The sequence below is a fragment of the Fukomys damarensis genome, unplaced genomic scaffold (genome assembly GCF_012274545.1).
Source record: "Fukomys damarensis isolate Sample0158 unplaced genomic scaffold, DMR_v1.0_HiC HiC_scaffold_7, whole genome shotgun sequence".
NCBI classification, from domain to species: domain Eukaryota; kingdom Metazoa; phylum Chordata; class Mammalia; order Rodentia; family Bathyergidae; genus Fukomys; species Fukomys damarensis.
The window spans coordinates 23,797,112-23,814,865 of record NW_022900919.1 but is presented as its reverse complement, the minus strand read 5'-3'; the positions used below and the strand labels follow the sequence as shown (position 1 = coordinate 23,814,865).

At 44.7% G+C, this 17,754-nt stretch overlaps 1 protein-coding gene across 6 annotated transcripts in view; it reads right to left on the bottom strand.

Moving 5' to 3' along the window:
- Positions 1–17,754, bottom strand: part of LOC104860137 (methenyltetrahydrofolate synthetase) — a 237,217-nt gene that overhangs the window by 193,894 nt on the left and 25,569 nt on the right. For 4 of the 6 annotated variants that reach the window (XM_033761138.1, XM_010621228.3, XM_033761136.1 and 1 more), the window contains one exon: positions 11,882–12,048. In XM_033761138.1, coding sequence (XP_033617029.1) covers positions 11,882–12,048 — 167 coding nt within the window. Of the gene's footprint in view, positions 1–11,707; positions 12,049–17,754 lie in introns of those variants that run through there. The other 2 variants (XM_010621231.3, XM_010621230.1) reach the window with 2 other exon arrangements.

The window sequence follows — 17,754 nt, the reverse complement described above, 5'->3', positions numbered from 1 at the left end:
AAAAAAAAAAAAAAAAAAAAAAAAAAAAAAAAGAAGTTGGGAGCTAACCACGGAGGCACCTGATGCACCCTAAAACTTCAGAAGGACCTCTGACTCTAGGAAGGACTAGCCAGAAATACACCAGCATTTATAAAAACTAAAGTCTGGTTTCAAATCTGCAGGGTCCCAGAGTGGATTGTGACAATCTGTCCCTACCCTGATTCCCAAGGAAAAGCAAATCTAGGAGAAAGATGGCATTCGCCAGAGCCTCAGAGTCTCTCTTTAAATTTTCATACACAATGATATTCAGCAAGTTATGAAAATAAAGAAAAAGTTTAAATAAACAAATTACAAAATACACTAGGAAATGAGAAAAGCAAGAAATCAAGAAGACAAAATAGACATTAAATAAAGATAAAGATACAGTGAGATTCTGGTACTAGAATTATCACACAAGGACTCTGAATATAAATATAATTAGTATGTTCAAGAAAATTAATTTTGGCCAGGGATTTAGCTCAAGGGCGCCATACCTGCCTGGCCAGATCAACATCCAAAGAAGAAAGAACGAAGAGGAAGAAGAAAGAAGATGATGATGAATTTTAGCAAAAAATTAAAATCTATTTTTTAAAATTAAATAAATAGTCTAGATTCAACAGGTGGGTTTAACAGAAAAGTAGGCCCCTCATGAAGATGTGATTAGGGAATTCATAAACAAGTAACCAAGGAGACCCAGGTTCCAAGAATGGACAGAAAACATGCTGAAAAGGGCAAGGCTGAGAGGGGAGTGGGCAGAACCAAGAGACATAGAGCACAAGTCCAACACATTGCAGTCAAGTCCTGGAAAGGAAACTGCAATCAGGGCAGGACTCCATTTTCTGAAGAGAGTGACTAAGGCTGACAAAAGATAACAAGCCACAGATTCCAGAAGTGTCCTGAACTCAAACAGAATAAACCAAACAAAACCACATTTAAGCATATACAATAAAGCTCTTTTAAAAAAGCAAACAAGAAAATCTTAAAAAGTTAAAAACTAAATCAAGTTTAATGTATCTATTATTTCATTTGCTTCCATTATTTATTAATGGCAAAATATATAAGATTCTCACAGAGCTGGGCCAAGGCACATACGAGGGAGGGTGCTTTGTACAAATGTGCATCCCAGCACACTGTACTAATCTGTTTTCTGTCCCTAATAACACAATATCCCAGATCGGATAAATTATGAAGAAAGAGGTTTATTTGTTTGTTTTTTGCTCACAGAACTGTGCAAGGTTTATGGGCCACAACTGAGCATAGCCTCTTGTCTGGCAGAGTGCTCTCAGGACCTCAAATGGTAGCAGACAAAGTGTGTGCATGTGTGTGCATGCACATGAGTGTTCCCAGGTGCACCTGCATGTGTGTATCTTCTAGTCTCCTCTCTTTTTTGTTGTTTTTTTTTTTTTCAGACAAGAGTCTTGCTGTGCAGTTTAAGCTGGTCTTGAACTCACTATGTAGCTCAGGCTGGCCACAAACTCACAGCAATCCTCCTGCCTCAGCCTCCTGAGTGCTGGAATTGCAGGCATGCACCACCATACCTGGATTTAGTGTCTTCTTATATGGTCACCAACACTCAATGGTGGAGGCTCCATCCTGATCTCTTATTCCCACCACTGCCCCTAAATACTGTCATCCTATTAAATTTCCACCTTCTTGACATCCCAAATGGAGATTAAAGATTAGCATAATTTTGGGGAGATCAAGGCCATCACCAGCCCCACTAGTGCTTTTGGTTTGGTGAACTCAGGCAGCATTCACAAGGATCCACTCAGGTGACTCTGAAAGGGAGTGTTCTAGTCACTTTCTCATCCCTGAGACATAACACCCAGCATCCAAAAGAGGAAAGGTTTATTTCAGCTCATGGTGTGTAGAAGTTTCAGTCCTTAGCTGGGTAGCATGGCAGAGGGGCATGGCAGGGGAGACTTATTCATGGTATGGCAAACCGGAAGCAAAGAGGGGAAAGGGGAGAGGGAAGAGGAGAGAGGGACCCTTCTAGGGCATGCCCCCAGTGACTCCTCCAACCAGGCTTCACCTCCCCACATCACATTTACCTATAATAAGTAAAATGTTCCCATGAGCCAAACATCCCCAAAATCCCCACCTATGAGCACATGAGGCTTGAGGGGGCATCTAGATTGAAACCATAACAGGGGATTTCACAAACCATGCTTCCTCAAACCCAGCTCTGTCTTGATTCTCTGGTAACTGAGAGGGGACTGAAGCCCAAGGCCACTCAAAGGCATACGTGAGTCATGTCAGGGTTGCAGAGGCCACATGGCATGGTCACAGGGAAATGTGAGAACATGGGCTTTAAAACCAGAGAAGACTTGGTTCAAACTATGAGCTACCACTTACTTGAAATATGGTCTTGGCCCTGGATTTCTGCGAAATGGGGATGGTGATACATTACAGTGCTGAGTACATGCAGGCATATGGACAGCAGCTGGTCCACACGTTTACTTCCCTGGCTCCACGAGCTAGTGCAGAAAGACTTTGGCCAGAGTAGCCTGTCCTCTCCCTCCTCCTCACTTCCACTGGTAAGCTCTACAGCAGGACCTGACTCCTGAGGGAAGTGTGCACTGTGCCGTGTGGTCCCCTGACCCACTATTAAGCAAGCTGGTCTGCTGCCCATTCAGCTAGACCAAGCTTGTGTCTCGGGGTTCTGCACTCAGAGAAGGCAGAGTATGATAGCTAATGGCTCCTGTTACATAAAAACACTCACTGAACCTGCTATGGATGCATTCCCTGTGGTACAGTCCTTCCATCAGGCCTGGCAGAAGGTCCCCATAAACAGACCCTTCACAGGAGACAAGCCTTGGTCCACACTCCAGTTACACTCCAGTTGACGGACCCCAGGACACATCTGTGGCCTCATCTCCAATGGCTTCTTCCCTGGCCCTAATGCCACCCTGCTCCTTGTCAAGGCAGTATCTTATAGAAACCAGTGCAGCCCTGCCTTCAGCCAGGAATCAGCTCCTCTCTCCAAGAAAACTCTAGACACAGCAGCCCCCACATGCAGTACAAGCCAAGACGCCACAGGATGCCTGAAACCAGGGACAGTACTAAATCTTCTGTATACCATGCTTTTCCCTCTACACACACACCTACAATAAAATCTGATTTATAAATTAGACACAGCAAGAAAGTAGAAATAATAAAACAGAACAACGGTAACAATACACTTTAATGAAGTTACATAGACAAAGCCTGTCTCTCTTCCTCTCTCTCTCTCTCTCTCTCTCTCTCTCTCTCTCTCTTCATATGTATAAAACAGAACAACGGTAACAATACACTTTAATGAAGTTACATAGACAAAGCCTGTCTCTCTTCCTCTCTCTCTCTCTCTCTCTCTCTCTCTCTCTCTCTCTCTCTCTTCATATGGCATTGTGCTTTCCCCACACCTGTGAAGATGAGAGAGGACACAGTCCCCAGAAGACCAGGTGAAGTGCAGTGAATGAGGGTCAACTCCTCCATGCAGATTACCTGAGGCAACACAGTGACAGCTGATCTGATATCATGATGCTGCTCAGTGAAGAATGGGCCACAGCCATCTACAGTGAGGATGTGCCAGACAAAGAAATAATTCATCCTCATGTGGGGACAGATCAGGAGGGCACAAGATGCCACCACATCACCCAGATCGGCTTGATTTCAAACTTGGGGATTGTCGGGCTGGGTGCAACTAGGGAGTGCAATTTGCCCATCATGGGCCCTGAAGTCAGTCCCAGCACCACAAAAATAAAAAATATGAATTGTTTATCTCTAGAATTTTCCATGTAATATTCTTGGACTATGTTTGGCTACAGATTACTGAAACCATGGAAAGGGAACCTATGAGGAGACGGGCCTGTGCCAGTGCTAGAGCAGTATACAAGCATTGCTCCTCTCTATCCGAAGCTCTGCTTCAGGCACCCAATTCCCAGCCCAAAGGAGGCCAATCTGATGCTCCCTCCCCTCCCAGAAATATGCTCAGTGGGCAGAGATGCTTGGTAGCACAAAAAGGTTTACAAGTTTCTGCCACTAAGATCTCTGGGTCACCCTGCTCTTTGTACTTCCTGGTCTTGGTTTGTTCTGATTCTGCAGACTCACCAGTACCATCAGCATGGCACCAGTTGCCCAGGAAACAGAGGAAGTTGGAGACTCATGCACAGAAAGCTTATCAGGATGAACTCTCAGAAACAATGCCTAGTGGAAGGATGCACCAAGGGCCAGCACTGAGAGCCAGACACTGTACAGAGGCCCATACATGCGCTGGGAGCCAGGACTGGGACACCAGAAGAATGGCCAGGCTTCTGTACCTCCACATAGACAAGTACTGGACTCAGGCAGCCACCACCACGAAGGCTGTAAACCTGGGCAGGCAGCCCTTGAGCCAAAGGCAACAGCAGGGAAGGCCTCAGTTCTAGGTGGCCCACAACCAACATTCTGGCCCCTTAAAGAAGCAAGCTCCAGTCTGAGGAAGCAGGAGGCAGCCACAGTGTCTACATGCCATCCAATATTTCTTCTTATTTTACTTAAGTGTAGTCTCTACTGGAAGGAAAAAACAATAGCTGATGCATACAGACACAAAGTAACCTAGACCACAGGCTCCAATTTACCTCCTGCTCTTGGAGAGTATTCCTCAACACCTAAATCAGGGTTTATCTGTCTGTCTCACATCCCTTTTTACTTGAAAACCCAAGCAAAAACACAAATCCACATCAACAGAAACATCACAAGAGCTATTCACCAGCAAGAGGTCCTCCTGTCAATCAGCCTATGTTGCCAGCTTTCCACTGCAATGACAGTAAGTGGAAAGCATTAGGCAGGACTTCTCAGTTTGTCTAGATTTTGCAGTCTCCAAAACACAAGACAATAGATGACAAGTAACCACATGTTCTAAAGAAAAGGAACAGACGTATTATTTTCACCTTGAGACCCCAGAAAAGCAGCACCAGAACCAGCTCTGGCATGCCCAAAGTGTGCTTGGGGAACCAATCCCAAGAAGCAGAATGGGTGGCAAAGCCCGGGCTAATCCCCTAATGAGGGGATTATGCAGCTGGTCATCACCAGAGCACCAATGCCCAAGGCTACTACCCTGAGGTACCCACAGAGATAGGGGAGGAGTGTCCACAGCCCTTGCAGACTGGTCAGACCCTGCCTGGAGGGTACCCTCCCACTAAAGGTCTGCCAGGCAGCAGCATGGGTGAGGGCCTCACTCAGATGGAACATCCTGGGTGGAAGTCATGCAGGTGAGAAGAGGTGCTACCTGGCTTTTCCTGCATTCGACAGGAACACACAGTACAGCTAGAGTTGGACATACATGCATGCAGATATGCCAATAGCAGCCAGGGTAGCTCCTGAACTCACACCACTGTCACCCGGGTCTAGGCTACACAAGAGAAGATGAGGGCTGGTGGGAGTCACGTTCTTCCCTTCCCATGCCACTACCCCAAACAAGTGACAGTTTCCACAGGGCCATGGAATGCTTGCCAAGCAGCACTTGCTTCCTGGCAGAACAGGACCTCTGCCACACAGCCTGGGATAAGGCAGCAAGAGCTACTGAGAGAACTTGAGGCTAGACTTCCAGCATCTGCAGAGGGGCAGAATCCCTGATAAGCACAGCAGGAATGGGGATGAGATCAGGGGGCAAGTGTGCAGCCAGTTCCCTACAGGGCCAGGGCTGCTGCCACGAGGGTGCTCCTGGAGGATGGGCTAAGTGGTGCAGCCAGGGTCAGCAGAGGTTGGAGCAGCACACACAGCTCAAGCAAGGATTCCCAGGCCAACAAGTCACATAGGCTGATTTCAGATCCCAGGGGCATGAGGGGTATAAGAATACCGTGGGGGATGTGTTCAAAATGCAAGCTTTCAGTCCCCTGCCCCTAAAGATTCTGATTTAATAGGTGAAAAGTCTATAAATATCTAGAAAATGGTTCAGGAAATGCTGTCTCTGTGCTGTCCAACACAGTAGGCATCAGCCAGGTGTGTTAGTGTGACCAAGACCCTGAGTTATAAATTTTATTTAATTTTAATCAACTTCAATTAAATAGCCCTTACGCAGCCCATAAAGAGGTAGAAATCAGAAGTGCCACCAAGGAGTGTGTTGAAATGCTGAGTATCAGGCCTATCCAGAACTGCAGAATCAACATCTATCTTTTAACATGATCTCCAGAGGATCCACATACCAAGAAAGGGTAGCATTCACATTCTAGAGTATTTCACAGAAACCCACCAATTAGCACACTTTTCTTGTCATACACAATCTCATATCAATTGTGTCTCAATCTTGCCCAGCATTCTGGATCCTGATGGAGCTAGCATTATTGGTCTGGAGGGAGGGTATGAATGAGAGAAAAAGGGAGGGAAGGAGGAAAGGAGGGTGCGGGGGGGAGATAGAAGGTGTACCTGTAAGTCTCCAACTTACAAATAAATTCATTCTGGGAGAATTGTTCCTAAGTCAGCTTCATTCATAAGCTGACAAAGTGAGCCTTATACTGTCACAGCACAGCTGTGAAAGTCTGTAACTTGAATGCAGGGGACTTACTGTACTGGAGGGTAGATAGGTCCTGCTCAGCCAGGGGAAGTCTGAAAGCAAAAGACCCAAAAGAATGGGATCTGCTGTCTTCAGGGAAACAGGGTTTTGACACATTGTGTCTAAGGCATCCTCTCCTAAAGGAATGACTTAAAGAAAGTATTCCTGAAGGGTGAAGGGGGTGAAGGGGGCGAAGGAAGAGCAGGGGTATGGCAAAAACAAGAACCAAAATATATCATGTAAAGGTACAAGATCCCAATGATAAATGTACCAATAAACTTAATGGAAAAAATTTTTTTTAATTCCTGTTCCTCAAACCAACCATCAAGATCATAGCCCCAGACATAGCTTACAGATAGAAAGCAGAGAGGCCTCTCAGGACACACTGAGACCAGAAAGACAGAAAATCAGCAGTGTCCCATGAAGTGGCCAGCTGACTGCCCTGTGCCTATCCCACCAGGAGTGTCTGTCCTTAATGCAATGGTCTCCAATCAGGGGGACCACTCCAGAGCAGGCAGGCAATTCACTGAGTGTGGGGAAGAAGAAATTAGAACTGTTATTCACATGTACTTCTTATTTTTAAATGACAAGAAGTTTTATCACAAGTCAAGTTCAGACTGACATCAGACCCCGGCTCCATCTGTGATCAGAAGATCCTGTGCAGGAGGGCACCAGGTGCAAGTCCTGCTTAGGGGATAGCAGGTGACAGAGAGTGAGTTTCTATACACTTTCCCAGGCAGAGGAATCTCCCTGCTCCACTGAACCAAGCCTCTCAAAATGCACAAGTGCCTTGAAAAGATTCTTACAAAGAACAGCACCCAATGAATGTGTGAGGCCATGTAGCAGAAGCTACAGACCAAGAGGACACATCCATGACGTGCTCAGTAGCATTTCATATCCTGTGATTACAACTCCAAAACTTGTTAAACAAGGTTCACCAAACAGAATAACAAATGTTTATAAGCCTTTTACATTTTGTCACTTTAATAGCAAAGGGCAAAGTATATCATCCCATTTAAAAAACCAAAACCACTGGTTCTTCATGCCACAGAAATATGCATAAAATAATGATAAAAAGATGTAGGGAAAGAAAACTGAGGCATCTTCCTGTCAGGAAGCACTGTCATATGACCTGCAGGGGACACAGCTGGCAACCTGAAGACTTGAGCACAGGAACGACCTTATCAGGTGGGGGCTGAGTAACAGAACAGTTGTCTCCAACATGTTTTCTCTTAAGAGTACCACAAGAAGAAATAAAGGAAACACGAAATAAAGGAGAGGAAATATTTTTCAAAGTAATTCACCTTTTAAAAAACAATGTTTTATGGGCAAACTATTTTACTTTCTATTCCTGATAGAGTGGCTGCTTTGACTGGAATTTTTGAGAAGTGAGGTGGTAGATTCCACATCAAGAATTTAGCAACAATATCACCACATAATTCATAGGCAGGACATGTCCCATGTGCAGTGGGTTTCACTGATGAGGATTTTATAAAATTAGGATCCTTATGGTATAATAGAATACTTACAATTCTTTATGATGTGGTAACAAGTTCCCATGAGAAATATTTTGATTCTCCTGAATTTTTTTATCTCAAGGTAAAATACTTTCAAAAGAGCTGTTAAACTTCAAGATGAGTCTTTCATGTATTTTTTTTACACAAAAGTTCTAAATTTTCTGACTTTTCTGGGGTTATAAATGGTCACCAGTGAATCACTACTTAAAGTGAGATTTTCAAAAACTAAGCACATAGAATTTGGGTAAAAGGCATGTTTCAACAGTAAGACAGGAGGGAACTACTCTCAAAAAGAGAGTTGGAGCAGCCACGCAGCTCAATAATAGATTGCTTGCCTAGTGCCAGGGGGCAAGCCAGGCAGAGGGAAATATGGAAAATGGTTATTAAACCCACTTGTCAACAGGCAAATGTGTGGCACCTACTGATTAATACATAAAAAAGACAGATTCATATCAAGAAAAATATTGACTAGCCAGACTTTAGTTAAAAATATCACTGCAAAATCAGTAAACAGAACTGAAAATTTCAGTAACTATAGCTGGATCTGTCTGAGTCTTTAGAAGGTAGTTTCTTTCAGCCATAAAAGCTATTAAAACCAATTATTGATATAAACTGAATTTTCAGTTTTTTATTTACTTTTGAGTCATTCAAAATGTGCTAAAGTAAGGTTTATAAAAACAATGAATTGTGGTCTGGAGTATAGCTCGGTAATATAGTACTTGCCTAGTATATGCAAGGTTCTAGGTTCAATCCCCAGCATCACAAAGAAGAAAAAGAGTTAACAAAGAAAACAATGAATTTCAAACATTTTTCAACTATATATTTTTCTTTTAAAAATGAGTACATTATAAAGCATATATATTTCACACAGTATTGTCTTATCTTTCATGTGTATGCTTTAGAATGTGCATGTTACTGTTTAGAAAAATGTATTATTTGTTTTAAGGCTCAGCAAAATACCAAATATTTGGGAAAGGTGCCCACAACAGACTGGAGACTACACCTTAAGGGCAGAAGGTCTAGGGCCTCCCCAACACAGGAAGGCAGAGGATGGAGAAGATGTGAAGAGGGAATGCACTGAAAAAAAGGAACAGCCCATGGTGTGGCCTACAGACTGAACTGTCCAAGACAAGGAGCAAGAGTCCTGCAAAAATCCATGCCTAAGACAATGCTGGAGAAACGGAGTAGCCACACTCAAACAGCATGTTCACAGTACAGGCAGGTGGAATAGAATGAACTATTCATTCTTGCATCAAGAGTTATTGGCCATTTAATTTGTTCTGGGGTCTGTGGCAGGTCCTGAAGTAGCCACAAATGTGGCAGATATGTCTCTCTGAGGAGCTGTAGGCTGGAGGAGGTACAATTAAAATGCAACATGGGGGCCAGGGATCTAGTTCCATGGTTTCAAAAGGATCCAAGTTCAATCCCCAGTACCAAAAAAATAAATAAATAAATAATAAAATAAAATGTAGTATAAACAACTGAATTTCAATAATCTCTGCAAGAAAAAAAACCTGGGGTCTGGAATTGAGCTTTTTCATGAAGCTGTTCATACTCATCAAGCTCTTAGCTCAGAGGACACAATGAAGTGTGCCTCACTCTCATCCACACAAGGACCAGAACTTCACAGCTCCTTGGTAAAGTAAGCACAGACCTACAGAATATGCACTATGCTAGGGTCTGGTGTGATTACAATTCTCCAACACTAAGAAGTGTCTCTTCTCAGACCTAGCTGCTGTTTCCTCCCTTCCACCTGCAGTCCCCACACCTCAGACCCACCATTCCTGCGTGATGTCCACCCCACCCACCAGAGTGCACGGCTCTTCTGATGCCAGGTGCAGAAGGATAGGATCGGTGTCACCTGCACCACCTGGGTTCCTCCCTTTTGAGCCCTCCTGTACACTCTGGTCACTAGAGAACAGCTCCTTGTCCCGGGGGACTCCCAGAGTACTCTGACTTTCTTGATTCTCAAGGCCTTGTGTCTTCTGGCCAGTCGACTTCATATTCTTGCACATTTGACAAACCAGGGACTGGCTTTTTAAATACTGTCCTTTGGTGGAAGAATAACTGAGAGTGGGTCAACAGGGCAAAACTTCCCAGGCCTGCAGCAACTCAGGAATTTCACACGTTAACCATGTCAGACCAGCAATTATGTCAATCATGTAACATCCACTTTACCCACACAGGTGAAGTAATGCTAAAAACAAGGTTTTCCACCAGAATTATCATGTCTTTGCAGTGTAAAGGAATTCTACTTCTTTCCCATTTCTCACTGTATGTCCCAAACTGTATAGATCCAATTGACATTTTTTAAGTTTTTTACTTAAAATATGAAATATCAAATCACATTCTATTATCCAGAGAATAGTAGAACTGTGTTTTAAGTGAAGTCATTCTAAATACATTCAATTAATTCATTGAAAGTATTACCACACATCCACTCTCTGTCTAGTATCTGCTCAGTATGAGACATCTTTGGAGCTCACAGTCTGGAGCAGAGGACAGACGTAGCCAAGAACTGATGCACCGGACACACGGATAAGAAGCTCAGTGCCAGGTCATTTAGACAAGGTCAGAAACACAAAGCTGTCTGGGGAAACAGAAGAAGTTGCACAGAACAAGCAAGGCAGGTGTAGAGTTCCCTAGATAAAGAAGAGAAAAAAGCTCCTCAGACAGAAACACTCACAGTGCAAAGGGCAAAAGCAGCTGCAGAACTCACAGCAAGAAGAGGAAGGTAATGGGGAGAGGAAAGGCTGGAAAAGGCAGGGTAGGAGGCACCTTCTAAGGGGGCTCTGACTACTCCAATTAGGCGTGCTTCAGAATCAGATCAGATGTGTTTTATAAGATCATTCTGAAATAAACTGCAGGAAAAAGAAGCCAGTATGAGGCTCCTGCCGAGTTCAACTTCCAGAGTGCTGAGGGGTTGGACAGTGGGAAACAGCAGGGCAATGGGAGGAGAGAACAGATACCAGACACCTTTTACATGCAGGGCCCACAGAGCTGGTGACAGGGGAGGCAGGAAGATGGGGAGGTGGGGAGATTCCTAGGCCTCAAGTGATCACCAAAGCCTCCCGACCAAGTTACCACCCCCTGGCTGGGAGCCCATCTGCCAAGTCAGACAAATGCAAAAATCGCAAGAGAATAAAAATAATTTCTAATTTAGAATTTATCAGATCTTAAACTTATACGCAGCTAACACTCAGAAACCAGCAGTGATGGGATCCAGTCAGCTGAACAAAAGTACTAAATCACAGGTTTCCCTCCACCAACCCAGAGCTGACAATGTTGTACACCAAATTTCAGGGTGAATAAAAGAAGCTGTGATGAAGTAGCATAATATTCTCAGGGAACCTGGCACCCCAAGAAAAAGTAGCAAGTCTGTTGATAATCTCTGAGTCTCTCCACCCAGCAGAGACTGACCAAGCCCACAGCAGTCAGGACACGATGAGCTATAGCACCAAGCTCAACATGTTCCACTTCCTCCTACACTGACCTGGACACAGCTCCTCATGAACACTTACCCTAAGCTGCAAAGCTCATCACATCAGCCTCAGGAGTCAGGCTGCACATCAACAGTCATAGGCTCTACTTTGGTTAATATTCTACCACTCACACCTGTCCTGATTTCCACAGACAGTTTTATGGCAGGTTTCATACTCACACTGAAAATAATGCAGTCCACGTTCACTTTAATGAGTAATTTCAACTAACTTTGACAAGGGAAAATAAACATTTTCTTCACCCGATTACTTGGCATGGTCATCTGGACTCAAGGTGCTGTGGGGTCTTCACAGAGGACTTCGTCCACCCTCATGTCATGCTCGCCCACTGGTACCTGGTGGCAGAGCTGCTCCTTGAAGGCCAGGGCGATGGTGTAGGGCTTCGTGCCCTGTAGCCGCAGGCAGCGCTGTAGGTAGGCGTCATAATAACCCCTGCCCCGGCCTAGCCGGTTCCCATGATTGTCAAATCCCAGGCCTGGCATGAAGATAAGATCAAGTCCCCCTGAGAACAGAGAAGCACATGTAAGAAGACCAGTAGTTTTTGCAATGATCACCTTAAAATGAGATGTGGTTTTGATTTTTTTAATGACACCTAGTCTTTCTCTGATTTCTGAAAAAATAGGCGATCAATGTAGAAATCGAAAAGCAAAGTTAGATGAAGAACAATTACTCAACAGCTCAGTAGGTCCTTCCTCCATCCCTCCAGCAGTTCCTTTATGTGTATCTACATTTTTTAAAAATGCAAGATTCCCAGGCCTCACTACTCAGAGTCTCCCAGGCCACCAGGGATTCTAACACCTGTCAGACTCGGGAGCCAGGACCCCAGGATATGACAGGTGGAGCAGGTAAGGGTCAGGGAGAAATAAACAATAGATCTGTTTCCAGGGTTTGCTGTGAAGAACTCCACACTGTCCAAACAGCTGTGCCCCACCAGACAGGCAGGGCCGATGGCCACACTCCCCACAGCCTTAACCTGATCAGGGACATCTCAAGGCAGGTGGTAGAACCACTGCTTTTTTCTTTTGTTTGTTTTTGGTACCAGGGATCAAACTCGGGCCTTTGGGCTTTCAAGGCAGGTGGCAGAACCACTGAGCTAAATACCTGGCCCAGGGACATTTCAAAGGTACAAAGTGATGTTCCCCCACCAGTCCTGTGGCTAAAGGCTTTCTGACTAACACACGGACCAAGATTGGCCATGGATCATCAGGACAGAGCAGGCTGTTGCAGCTCTGGGAAGAAGGCATGGACTGGAGGATTATAAACCCACCACAGTGACAGAAATGTGGAAACCATCATGCAGAAGACAGTGACAGTCATGCAGTGGAGGACTTAAAGGATGTTATGAGTGCAGGGACTAGAGGGGACACAAGAGTGGCCCTGTGGCCTTCCCAGCCTGGTTATCCTAGGGCTGCTGAATGACTTCCAGTTAGTTATGGACTAAGCACTCAGCACTGCTGGCAAGAAGTACTGGGCTGGAAGCCAGTAACTACACAAGTGTCAGGAGTAGAGATGGTCAGTGTGCCAGCAAGACCAACCCTGCTCCCAGCAGCTGTTCTGACTTCTGCAGAACTGTGAAGGGAACTCAGCTCTCTGTCTCCTAACACACGCCTGCCAACCCTGTACCTGCCAAAATCCAGCAGAGTGGATCCCAGGCTATGGTCATGACCTCCCCATGTAAACTTGCCTATCCATTCCAACCCAACTTGCTGCGAGGCCCTGACATTCACCTGAGTCTCTTGCCCTGCCCCTTCCAGAAAGCTTATTTCTCCATAGACCCACAGTAGCCTATGCTCTTGAACTCTGCTCTCTCTGGGGCTCTTTTTGTCACCAGAGAATCCTCAGGTTATCTGAAGTTCGTTTCTCTCTTAGAAACCCAGAACACACACTCCACACCCTCCTAGGAACCCTTCCTTTCCTCAGGTACAGTCTGTAAAGTCCTGAGGACACATAATCCCTGTCCTTTAGAAAACAGCAGTTACTTGCCATCAAATATACACATAGGTAATGTTACAGTTTATCGAGCCTCATGCACTTATAGGTGGGGCCCTTGGGAGATGACTGGATCGTGGGGGTGTGATGCTCATCAATGGGTTAGCTGCTTCTCCTCTGCCATGCCACCCTGCCCTAGCCTAAAACCAGGGGTGAGCACACACATTATGATGGAGACATCTCCAAGCTATGAACACCAACATCAATCAGTCTCATCGGTTCAGACAGAGACACACCCACAAACACACTTCCAAAACAGGAAGAAGTTGAAATTGTAAAATGAAATACAAGACCAAGAACTTATGATAGCCTTGTGGATATGCTCTGGGCTCATTCTGGTCGCCTGGGGGTAGAACTGAAGCACAGTCCCTTGAATCACCCATTGGTCATGGAGAAACCACAGAGCACATATAAGTAACACACAAAACGCCACCTGAGTAATACAGCAACCAAACATATTCAACTCCTGATTATGTATGAAAAATGGATTTTGAAAAACATATTTCACTGTGGGCCCACAATGCACTTAAGGAGTAGTCAATTAAACTACCTAATGGATACTGGTGATTTTTTTTTAATTACATTGTAAATGCACCTTTTCTCTCTGCTATGTTTAAGTCACAACATGTGTTGGCCATGTGAGAATCTCTATGTATAAAGAAAGTGTAGCAACAATCTTTTACTTAGGACACAAGTATCCATCTGAATTACTATAATACTTTATTTTGGCACAGGTGCCAATATTTGCATCAAAACATAGGGACTGTCTTTGTCACAAAAGCACTAGGTACAAGTATCCTACTCCATGTAAGGTGGCCCTTCCAGGGTTCCTGAGTATCACATAACATCCTGCTCATAATCATGACAAGAAGTATTCTGAATACAAGACAAGCTCCACATGCTGTACTTAAAACCTAAGCATATTATAAACACCGTGTTTAAATGAGGGGAGTAGGAGGGGATGGGAATTAAGATTCTGCTAGGTAAAGCTGAAAACAAAGAAATGAGGAACCTGAGTAACATGTGGTGACTTAGCTGCTGAGGGTCTCAGCAATAGCACTGTCTCCCAGCCTCATGGAGAGACCCCAGGACAGAATGGAGCTGAGAGGACAAGGGACCAATGCCTCCCCCTCCCCTGGGCCTGCAGGTACCCTGTGAGGATATCCCAGGAAGGACACAGATGAACAGCTGACTCAGGAGCCCACTGCTCAGGAGTGGATAAGGTCCTGGACAAGGGGCACACTTTTCCTGCTACTTTTTCATATGCTTGCAATCTTTCACCTTGTGGCACACCAGAACTTTAAAAACATCCACCTCTGGCATGCACCCGGGGACAAAGCCCTGGAGGCCAACCAAAGATAGGGAAGGCAGTGATCAGAGGCTGCCTGGGTTACAGCCCACAACATCCAGTGTTAGCAAACAGCCATCTGTCCAGCTACTGAAGTGCTCCTGAAAGCCCAATTTCCTCCTCTTAAAGTGGGAGTAACAATATAGCTTACTTTATGGTGTGTCTAGGTAAAGGAGGAGTTTAAAAATTCCGGTAAGTGTTCACTAAACACTAGGTCCTATTATACCTGGGGTATGAATCACAGCTATTCTCTTTCTGCTGACACTGACAGTTACTTCTCTTTGAACGATAACAACAACCTTCCTTACTTCTCTTTGAAGGATAACAACAATCTTCCCGTAGTTCTTTCGCAGATTTCCATTAGTCTCCAGCCAGTCAGGCTCTCTACTGCCACCTGCTGTCACCTGAAGCACACAAGCACCAGGAATCCAGGAAGGGCCTAGGCCTGGGCAAGAGCTCCTAGGGCTCTGCATCAAGCAGACTGACAAGGTGCACTGGGAGGCTCATGGCCTTTCCCTGTGCAGAGGACACCCCTGGGAACTCCTGCTGTTAAGCCTGGAGCACTGGTGTGGCTTCACCACTCTTTACATTCCCTTCCAGCCACCACTGGTGCCCATACAGTGCTGCGCACACCCTAATGTAACCCCCTTTCCTCTTCTCTATGATTACCTAGCACCTATTATTATCCATGTTTCCAAATGATCGGGTTCTGGGATCTAGGGCTGCAGCCCGAAAAGCCAGGAGAACAAGGCACACAGAAAAGTCAACCTCATCTTGTAGGTGGCACAGTCCCCTTGACATAGCATCTAACCCTGTCAGGTCAGGGCCACACAAGGGAAATGGCATATGAGTAGGGAAAGAGAGACACTCAGAAAAAGGCCAGCATAAAGCTGGGCAGGGCCAGGCATTGCTACCCTCAGTCTGAATGTACAGAGGCTGGAGGTGTGGTCACCATGGTCACAGGGTTGAGTGAGAGGGCTCCAGACAGAAGCTGGATGATCAGTGCCCCACCTGTTCTCCAGCACCCTGGACTCTGGTGGCCCCTGATGTGCCCAGGCCAGCCTGCGGGGCACCAAAGAAGAGAAATGACATGTGGGCCTCTATAGGAGGCTTCAAAGGGGCAAGTTTCAAGCACAGTTACCAACGGTGATTACTCCTGGGCTTCGGGACTTGGTTATTTTTAATTTCTTCTTTATGTCCTATCATTATAATCAGAAGAAAACTATTTTCCTTTAGAAAAAGAAATCTTATGAACTTCAGAAAAACTTCTTATGAATCTTCAGAAAATGAATCTTCAGAAAAAATTCCAGTCTTCTTTAGATGTATTTGAAGTACATTAGCTACTTTCATAAATGTTTGTTGCACTTTGGCAAGCATGTCACCTAGAAAACACCTCCAAAACTGCAAGGAAACAGGTAACCATAATCTGACATGTGAGTTTCTTCATCACCATCACCACTAGCACCATAAACAACCATGACAAAGCATATGAAGCTAGCTGTTATCCTCAGCAAGCTGGTGCTGAGGACAAAGGTGCTGCAGGGTGGATATCCCAACCTTGTACTCACAGGGTCTACAGACTGCAGCACATGGCCAATTCTGGCTACACTACAGACCATATGACCCTGGACACAGCCATGCCAAGCTGTCACCCGAGATCAGCAGTACTGGGTCACTGCAGTGGACACAGTCAGGCCAAGAGCCCCAGGTACTGACTGTCTAGCACTTTGCAAGAAAGGTTTGCCAGCCCCTGCTGTAGAGCATCTGCCACAGGTTTGGGGCAAAGTAACCAATATTTCACTTTCTTCTCTTAGCCTAGAGTGACCAAAATAAATCTTATTGAATGAAACTATAGAAACTAAGTCTGAGGCAGTAGGAGCCTGGTCCAAATAGTGCTTTCCACACTTATTTTGGCCCCAAGTTAGGGGTATTAATAATCAGATAAAACTAAAGAGGACAGTAAATCTGAAAAGAAATTGAAGATCTTCCTATGTTTTTCCACCACCCTTAGGCAACTTCTGTGTCTGAGTTTCCTCACTGGAAAAACAGACAGATGGAAATCTTTAATTTCTCAGACCTCTTTAGTATCACAGCTCAATAGTCCTAAGAATTTTAAGGATAATTTCTTGTTTATCTGTGTGACATTATCAAGAAATAAATGAAGCCAGACTCAAAAGACAAATATTGTATGATTTCACTTATATAAAGTATGTAACAGTCAAATTCATAGAGAATCGAATTCACTATTCACAGAAATTCATACAAAATAGAGTGGTCTTACTGGGGGCTGGAAGGAAGGGGAAAGGGAGCTGTTTAACGTGCACAGAGTTTAAGGCTAGCAAGATTAAAATTTCTAGTAACACGACTGAACCACGCAGTTCAAAATGGTAAAGACGGTAGACTATACATTCTGTTTGCTACAATAATAATAAAGAACAAGCAAACAAAGAGCATGGTAATGGGGGATGTCTGAAGAGTCCCCCCACCACGGCACAGGGTCATGGGAGGTTGTGCTCAAAGAAGGAAAGGAAGAGTCTGATTTACTTTTGAGAGCAGCAAAAAACAATTTTCTCTGAAACAGATATATAATGGTGCTTTTGGAGTTTTGCTATTTTTCTCACTCTAGAAGATGAGCTCTCAAAGTCACTGTCTTAAATAATTACAGCACTGCATAATCCCTAAGCCTTGAGAGCTGAGCGAATGGAAGCTTCCCCTTGCCTTCCACCAAGGCATTAAATGGGCACTTGAAAGACCTGCAGCCTCGCTAGCTCAATATATTTAACTAAAATAAAAACACATGGTACACTATATTTCTCCTGCTTGCTCTCTTCTTCCATGCCTAGGACTTAGATTAGCTAATGTGAGCCTTGT